We start from the raw sequence: 9714 nt of genomic DNA on the forward strand, positions 1-9714 counted from the left end.
TGGCAACACATTGTTTTTAGCTACATTCTTAGCTAGCATTCCTAGATGCTTTCTCTGCACCATTTAAGGCCGTTTCCAAATGTTAAAATGTAAAAGACCAATATTATTATGAAGCAAACAAGATAGGTAGAATAAACCTTACCCTGAGAAAAAAAGAGTTGTAGACTTCTTAAATTAGCTCTAACATGTACTCTCTGTGGAGTGACATAAGTTAACATAACATTATCACCACTATGGCTCCCCTGAACCATAGACTGTAAGCTCTGATCACCACTAGCTCAGGAAAGGGGCGTGGATATTGGATATCTATGCTTCAGGCTACTAGAGAAACTGCGACTTTTCTAGTTACCTATTGGTCTGACTCTGTGACGAGCCTTCTCGCTTATTAGGAGAGTTGACCTCCCCCCACCTCAAATCAGCCAATGGGGATCAAGCATGGGAGGGCGAGCACGTGAATGCCCATGCTGGAGAGACGGAACCATTCATATAGGCAATGATAGGGGTGAGAGTTTGAGATGCGATTTGCGAGGACTGGCAGCACTCAGCAGACCGAATTAGGGCCACTAATAGAATATAAAAACATTTTGAAATGATATTATATTAAGCCTGATCATGATTTTTTTCATTCATTCAAGTAAAGCTTTTAACCGTAAACTGATCTATTTAACACCCCCTGTGTGTTTGGTGAATGGTACAGTCCAGCCCCGATTTGTGCAGTGTGTCTTCCTGTTCCTGTTAGTGTAAATTCACGCAGTAACAGCCGGCTTTACAACAAAACATTGCGCGCGATTCAACAGGGTGTATTTTTTGGGGGTCACGCACGGTCAGTGTCGGTCACTACTGCGTCGTCCTCAATGAAAGAATGTATCATGTCCCCATGTCTGGGCTTGCTGGGTGAAGATATAACGTAGTAATGGCGCGTGCAGGGGACAACGTGCGGACATTGCGGTGTCTCACTCGGAGCATGAGACGATCTAGCGACCAGAGTGGAGCACAAGATGTGGTGGACACGCCGAAAAGGGGAAAGGCGAACACCCTGAGATCTCTGAGCATGGGGAACGCGGAGGACGGTGTCATGATGATGGAGGACGATGCCATCGGCTTCAGTTCGGAGAGAAGGGTCACCGCGCCCCGGTACAGCATAGTGCGTGAGATCGGTAGGGGAAGCTACGGCGTCGTTTACGAAGCGGTGGCCCGCAGATCGGGAGCAAAAGTCGCGATAAAGAAGCTTAAATGCGACGCTCCCGAGAATGTCGAGCTGGCCCTGCAAGAATTCTGGGCCCTGGCAAGTTTGGAGAAACGACACCAGAACGTTGTGCAGCTGGAAGAATGTGTGTTACAACGAAACGGCATGGCTCAGAAAATGAGTCACGGGAACAAGAAATCCAAACAGTATTTGCGGTTGGTGGAGACGTCTTTGAAAGGTAAACATATCTTCCTGTTAAATTTGTGCTTTTCAGCTGTTTTGTTTTGTTTTGTGAGAATGTCCCTGTCATGTAGAATTGTTGTCACGGCCACGGCCCGGGGAGCTCAAGTTTCACTGGGGATGTGCAGATTCGGTGCCAGTGGGGGGTAGGTAGGTACTAGAATGGAGCGCAGTTAATCCCCCACCATTCTCATTCATAGTAGTACTAAGTACAGTCAGTGCAGACAACAATGCCTTTTAAGTTTCTCTTTAACCTGTTCTTGTTAGGGTGACCAGATGTCCCACTTTGCGTGCGACAGTCCCTCATTTACAAGACTTTTCAGGCGTTCCACAAATTGAGAACCTGTCCCACATTGTGACTGGCACTGCTGGCAGGCAATAGGCATCAGTGTTCAAATGCCATAGTCCCCTAATAGTTGGCTTTCTGTTGTCTCTTTTTTGGGAGATGTGTTTTTAAGCCTGTTCAAATAACATTAGAAATATCCCCCAGGGCCAAAAAAAGGCCTAGGCTACAGTACCAACTTAAGTCGACCATACCACCCATGACCAAAAGTAGCTTTTTAAATTAAAATGCTTGTCATCAAAGCAACACTGTTGCAGGAGGAAACCCAGGACACTGAGGACAGATACAAAATAATTGATCATTGAAGTCAAGAGATAAGCTTCAAGAGAGGGGGGATAAACAAATATTAAAGGGCATTCCACTCATTTTCAACATTTTACTATGTCATTAATATACCTTAGAGCTGTTGTGTGGAAAGGTCCCCCCATTCTGTGTTTCCTTGAACTGGAGGTTCATTAACATAGTGAATCACCATGTTCATGTTTCAGCTCTAAGGTATATTAATGACATAGTCAAATGTTGAAAATGAGTGGAATGCACCTTTAACATACAGGAAGTAAACCCTAAGAAATGGAGATTGAACTCATCTGGTTGGTCTGCATTTTCTCCAGTGCTAATTGCAATGTGAGGTACCAACAATGCAATAAGTTAATCATCTTATGAATAGGATTACAAATGAAACAAGTTTGTTCAATCAAGGGCTGTACTGTATTGTAAAATCCTGTTGTATTGGTAAAGTAGGCTGCACTACAAAGTTATCTTTAAGCATCTTATAAATGTTCATTTCTAAGCAGTACATGCTCCATCTTTCTCTCCCAATTAATCCATGTGTCGTCTCTTGTCCCACAAATACATTTATTTTTGCTTCAGAGTTATGTTGTTTTGAGACGTTGTTCTGTATCCTTTTGCAGGAGAAAGAGTGCTGAGTTGTGTAGATGACCCCTGCTACCTGTGGTTTGTTATGGAGTTCTGTGAAGGAGGTGACCTCAGCCAGTTCATCTTATCTCGGCGGCCCAACCCGACGACCAACAACAGCTTCATGGTTCAGCTCACCAGTGCTGTGGCATTCCTACATGAAAACAAAGTTGTCCACCGGGATCTCAAGCCTGACAACATCCTCATCTCAGAAAGGTCAGGATCGCCAGTCCTGAAGGTGGCAGATTTTGGCCTTAGTAAAGTTTGCGCCGGTTTCGGAAATGCGACTAAGGACCAAGACGGTGAGAATAAGAACACAAATGTCAACGTTAACAAGTGCTGGTTGTCGTCTGCGTGTGGATCAGACTTCTTCATGGCGCCGGAGGTGTGGGAGGGCCACTACACTGCCAAGGCAGACATCTTTGCCTTGGGCATCATCATCTGGGCCATGTTGGAGAGGATTACTTTCATTGATGCCGATTCCAAACGTGAGCTCTTGGGTACATATGTGCGGCAAGGTGTCGAAATTGTGCCGGTAGGGGAGGCTCTTCTAGAGAATCCAAAGATGGTACTGAACATCCCTCAGAGACGTAGGTCATCCATGTCTGACGGTGTGACAAGGCTCCTCCGGGACATGCTGGCGGCCAACCCTCAAGACCGACCGGATGCCTTTGAGCTGCGGGACAGAATGGACCAGGTTACGTGTGCTGCGTGATCTTCAGCAAAGGTTTGCTATTTATAAAGCTTATATTGAGTCCATACTTATATTTTATTTCCTTCTGTTTGCAGTTAATATTGACAATTCTAAAAGCATAGCTTAGGTTTAGTCTTAGCAGTCAGTTTAGTTTAGTCAGTCTCAAATTTTTACACTCTAAAATGTATGAATGTACATTTCCTTTCATAGAACTACTGTACCTGCTTCGTTTCAAGCACAGAGGGAACTATACAATCCATCTGTTCGTTGAGATGTGTTTGTTATGATTATCAGTTCCCCCAGAAAAGCAGGTGACTGTGAACACGGAAGTAGGACACTTATGAGTCTTGACATATCTAATATTTCCACTTTATGACACCGAGGGAATAATAACTCCTCCCTCTTTGCTGTTGCTCCAGGGTTGACCCATTTTATGTATCTAAAATGAAAATGAAAACCCCCCCCTTTGTTTTTTTTTTTACAGGTTGTGTCAAATTTACAATTGTATATGATAAAAGCGCATTCCCAATCAGCAACAGATCAGGAGTCTGATGTGATCTGATTGTTTACCATGGGCTAGTACAGAATAACACATTGTGATGTGTTTTCTAAAGATATCTATTTTGGCAATTTAGACATCCTGAAAATTATCACACTAGTCCTGTCAATTAAATTCAAATGAGCTATATTGGCATGAGAAAACATACGTTTACATTGCCAAAGGGGAAATATTCATTTGGAGGGGGTACAGCATTTTCAGAGCTATGTCACATTGTGTCGTTAGACTCGTTACACGATGCCTTTCCATTTCCAAGCATACAACCCTATAAAAAGTCATCACGTGACCAGCTTTATCGACTCAACAGTTTTTGGCATGTCAGTGTACTCTCAGGCCCCTTTTCCACCAGGGTTGAACTGCCCCGGTTCTTAGTCCATGAGCCAGAGCTTCAAAATTGGAACATTAATTATGAATTGAGTGGGCAAAACTATGCCTATATTAACTTGTTTATATTGTCAATATACGTAAATTTATATATGATAACCCTTCCACAGGAGTAGCTTTTTCATATTTATCACACATTTTGTTATATTCACCAACAGTATATACATGAGTGAATAAGTAAAAATGTAATTGATAGTTATCACTAAAACATTAAAAAGCTAGTACTTTGGAAAACTACTTACCGGTAATAATATAGGTATGGTTTTGCCCACTCATAATTAACGTTCCAATTTTGGTGCTCTGGATCATGGACTAAGAACCCGGCCTCGGAGCAAGCTAGGACACACTACGCATCTATACTAGCACGAGGCCAATGAAATGCCTGTGTTTGTGTTTGCCAGTGGAGTGGATGATTTGATTACATGCCATTTTGCTCAGGAGAATGTGTTGATCCTTTCTGTGCAAAGTTCACTGTTACATTATGCTGTCTTCCTACTTGCATAAGGTGTGTCATGTCATTCCATTGTGGGGGATGGGGTAGACTTACATGAAAGGCCTTGTGGTACTGGTTGCAAGCTAGTGAAGTGAAGCTACACTTGTGACCTTTTACCAAGCTCACCGTCATTCTGTCCTTTTACCCAATGCATCTGCCAAACACTTTACCAGAGGATTATCCATTCTTTTCTAACCACCAATGTTTGTCCACTTTGTTTAAATTTAACTTTAAGCACCCCTGAAATGATAGGGTGCCTTTCTTTTCCTTGAAGTTTGGTATTTGAGTAGGGCTGAGGCGGTATGGATTGTGAGTTATCGTGGTAATAAATCACTCTTTACAGCCGACGGTATGGTGCTATCTCGGTGTCTTCCCCCAAAAAGTTGGTTTTGAAGGGAAGAAAATAAATAATAATCAAATCAAAATAATAATCGCCATTATAAACTTGACACTGTGGTATGTATTTCACAACAGCCCTATATTTGAGGCATTAATAGTATCCAGACTTTCAGTTGTACATGTGATAACAAGTACATTATAATATAATCATGTGAGCAGCACGATTCAGCACACTGTCTTTTTTTGTGCAAGATAAAGGGCACATTTAACATTGAACTACATCCAGCCCTGCCTGTACTTGCTTTTATTTTATTGTGAGAGTTGTAGCTACGTATATCCACAATTTCAGATTTCCCTGGGGCACCATCCCGACTTGTTACTTTCTAACTGTATGAGAATGGTACAGCCACGCATTTTCATGCTGCATGCAATGGGTGTGCCAGTGTATGCTAGACGGGGCTCACTGCAGTGGATCCTGCTGCAAATGAGTCAGACATAATGGACTGCAGCAGAGTGTGCCATGTGCACTCACTGACTCAGCACATCTGCTGAAAGTTTACATACAGGCTGCTGAGAGACGAGGTTGAGCCAGCAACATTTATTATTTTGTTTATATAGACTTTATATAGAGCTACTGTCATCTATCCAGCCATCCACTTCAATCCTGGTGTCAAATGAACATTTTCTGTGGGAAAATGGCTAGTATTCACGGCCAATAGTTGGTGTGTAGAGGGATTCGGGAAGTACTAGCACACCTAGTATAGAGCCCTGGGGGACCCTGGTCACCTATCTAGGTGGGTTTAAATGGCTATACAGAATGGCCAGTAATTCTCTCTCTTTCACTCTATAGAATAATCTGGGCAGCTAATTGGTTCTGATCAGCCTCGAACTGGGAATGACCCTCCACAAATTGTAAGGAATTATGATATTATCCTGTAGTGTGAGCCTGGCTTAATCCAGTTTTTATCACTGCTGCTGACCAGTATATCTTTGTTTCTATGTTTCCCATAGACCCGTCCTCTTTCCTGGAGCTGTTACATCGGTGAGGGACTGAGTGTGCCACAAACAGAGCACCGCAAAACTTTAAACCAACAAAAGGCCATGCTATAGTGAGCATATACCGGTATTTAGAAAATAACTTATTTGTTTCTCATGTTTACGGTGGTGGGTTTATATCCAGTTGGATAAAGGGAATGTTGAACTTGGACTGAAAGGTTGTAAACATAAATATTGTTATCTACTGTTATGAACATGTTATGCTGCTCAGTGGACACAGTTGGTCTTAAGTGAATGTTTTTATTTTGTTATAGTGGTTGTTGCCCATCTTTTTCAATCATAAGCATGGCCACTTCAACTTGCACAGTGGTTTTAAAAATGATTCAATTTTTTGTTTTGAATAAGACATGTGTGCACTCCCAAATCAGTTGTTTTCACGTATCTTTTTCCATCTAGTCTGTATCATCTTGCCCAGCTCTCCTTTTTGGAGATTCTTGGAGCGCTAATTATAAGTATAAATTACCTCAAGGATTTAGCCTGATTTGTAGTTGGTTGCGCACCAGCATCGGTGCCAAAATAGTCTGATCTACAAGCTCACGATGCGTTGAAAAAGCACCTTTTCCTGTAGTAACTGATGTTGCTCATGTGATGTACATCTACGAGGACATCATGGGAAGTCCTTGACACCCATTACTTTCCCTTTCTTTATGCCCACCGTGCCTTAGAATCACCAATCGGTATGTTCTGCAAATATTCCATAATCAGTAAATGGTCTCCAACTGCAGTGTAAAAAGTTGGTTCGTTTTCAGTATGTGGAGGTGTTAAAAATTACATTTCGTTTTCATAAGCCTAATAGTGCCACGCTGGCTCATGTTAGAGGAGCATTGCTAGTTAAAAAATCCAAAGCAATTTTCCAGTTCTGAAGTATTACAAGTCCCTACTAAAGCAGTCTCAGGCCTACATGGACTGTAATTTTGTTGTAATAAATCCTGGCGTTTTTATTGTTCTTTAATGCTGTCTATATGGAAATGTTTGGACTAGCATAGAGAAGGTAAAACACAATATACTATCATTGCACATCAACTGTACAGAGATTTTGCCCCATATCCAAATGTTTCAACACTAGAGAATTTTGGCCAACCCAGGCAAGTATTTAATTTGTTTTAAAATGGGATCTGCAACGTTAAATGGCTTTGTATTCTACTACCTCATGTCTTTATGCACATGTCATTTTTAATAGACTTTTACTTTACTGAATCAATAGTTCCATGTTTTTTCCTCAGGCAAGTTAATTTCTTAGATCTCTTTGGTGGAACAAAAATCATTGCCAATTTAGTGTATCGGTAATTGCATTTTAGTTGATAGTATTGTTTATTTTGATTTGTTTTACTTTTTCCAAATGTATTAAATGGACTGAAAATATTGTACTTCTAATGGTTTTTAATAAGTTACAATTGCTTGGAATGTTTATTGCATGATCCATTGACCATCATTTTCCACTTAACGCTAGGGTTAACGTCTAAGGTCCCTGCACACTAAGTGCGTTTTTCAGATGTTTAGCAGCGTTTCTCCATCGGTTTTCCGAAAAACTTTGAGATATCGCTGAAGTTAACCCAAGTATGAAGTAAATGGTCAACTGCGGGATGTCTTTGTTTACACTTTAGCAAATGTTGACCCACTTTAATTGTATCAACAACGGGTCACAATTTGCATTGACTACTTTCTTGTGTTTTGGTCCCCCAAAAAACATACCTCATTTCTCTTTTGTGTTCCACTACTAGTGTGTAAATTATTGTGACCAATACAGTGTGACTTTCAGTGGTCTCTTTGACATCGGTCTTTAGAGGTCCAGAACAGCTGCCACAAACCATCAACTGCACATGAATGAAATCCATCCTACCCTGATCCCACTTCAGAGAGAATCACTGTCACATGAACCGTTGATTTGAAATTAAATGTTCAGTCTATATGGATGATTCTTGATGTTTGGAACTGTCTGACTCTGCCCAGATATTCCTGTCCGCTGCATCTGTGCAACACCACAACATACTCTGTAGCACTAAACTCTGATGAATGGTAGGTGTCACTTGATTTGCAGACAGCACTACTATGCAATGTTCCTTAGGTACACTGCAAGTTAACCCCACACAGTGGCCAAATTGCTCTAACGTCATACGCTGGTTGGGTAAGAGCAAAATTATCATTGTGATAATATGGTCAATGATTCACATTTTTGTTCATCTTTAGTTCTCATGTTCAGAGGAATGGAAGTAAGAAAATGGATCTTGATGTCCAGTAAATTATTCCCATTGTTTTACTTATGTTGTAGACGGTATCTGTTTCAATAAAGCGTGTAGTAGACATCAATCATTTAGTTTTTAGTTTTCTTTTCTATTTACCAGCAATGGTTTTACCACTGAGTGAAGAATATTGACGACCAACCAACAGTCATTAAGAGCTGATAACATTCCTGTTGCCATGAGAGGGGTTCCATGTAAATAGCCCCTTTAACTCAAAGGTCAATGGGGCCTTAAGCAAAGTTGCATTAATGAGAGACAAAACAAACTAACATGTATGCTGCAGCATAACTGGTCGATACATTTAGCATTGCCACTGCCAGCAATTTAAAACGTACCGGTAACCCCTAAATTAAGTATCTTAAGGTTTGAGTTTGTGCTCCATGTCAGACCACCTTGAGCCCTGAGAATTCCCTTTGGGAGTCCATGTCCATGAAAGTGAGATGGACAATTTAACCAGACATGATAATCTACCACTCTGGCATAATACAGAAAACCTTTACCATGAACTGACGGCTCATGTAACCACTTACAGTTTTGATGAATGCCTGTGTTCATGGTCCTCATTTGTAGTTGTTTTATTATGAAAATACTAGCAATATAACTTATATTGCTAGTATTTTCATAAAATATTCTCATACAGTATACTTTATATTATATAAAGTATACTGTATGAGAAATGTATTTTCTGCTTTGGCCTTCTCAGGCATTCACCTCAGATACTTGTTCCATTGGCACCCCCTTCTGGGGAACACAGCACATGACGTGGTGGAGCCATACTGGCCTACCACAAGAAACTAGAGGCTGCCCAATCCTAGCCTGGATAATAAACCAGACTAATATCACACTGTCGTGTGTGTGATATTTGATTCGGTCTGGCTTATTAGCCAGGCTAGCCCAATCCATCAACTGTCAGTAACAGAACAGTAACATGCAAATGTTGTACCTAAAGGTCTATTAATACAGTTCCAATAGATGTAATTGATTAATGCATTGAAAAACTGATCAATAATGGCCAGTGAAAATTAGCACTTGATCTCACAGCCAGAAGTCAGCCAGTTTCAGGAGCGTGTGTGTGTAAATGCTTGCTGATGCAATTTTGGAAGTAAAAACATGACATTATTCGGCACACATGCCATCATTCGTCACGTGTATTTTAGGTCGCCTCACTTGTGTTTTAAACCTCGCAAATCACAAGTTGCAAATGTATTCACTGCTTCACTTGTCTGCAAAATACAACTCGCAAAGATTTGCACTCCTTCACTTTT

The 9714-nt window shown here is 41.1% G+C and overlaps 1 protein-coding gene across 1 annotated transcript; it reads left to right on the top strand.

Moving 5' to 3' along the window:
• The first annotated feature begins 765 nt into the window (after window positions 1–765).
• On the top strand, window positions 766–8493 carry LOC308325081 (serine/threonine-protein kinase 35-like). The gene is made up of 3 exons (XM_080777488.1): window positions 766–1424; window positions 2681–3411; window positions 6165–8493. The coding sequence occupies exons 1-2, from the start codon at window positions 914–916 to the stop codon at window positions 3397–3399; spliced, it is 1230 nt and encodes a 409-aa protein (XP_080633614.1). The 5' UTR covers window positions 766–913; the 3' UTR covers window positions 3400–3411; window positions 6165–8493.
• The last annotated feature ends 1221 nt before the right edge of the window (window positions 8494–9714 follow it).

This window comes from Protomyctophum bolini, assembly GCF_963924005.1.
Source record: "Protomyctophum bolini genome assembly, chromosome: 2".
Lineage (NCBI taxonomy): Eukaryota > Metazoa > Chordata > Actinopteri > Myctophiformes > Myctophidae > Protomyctophum > Protomyctophum bolini.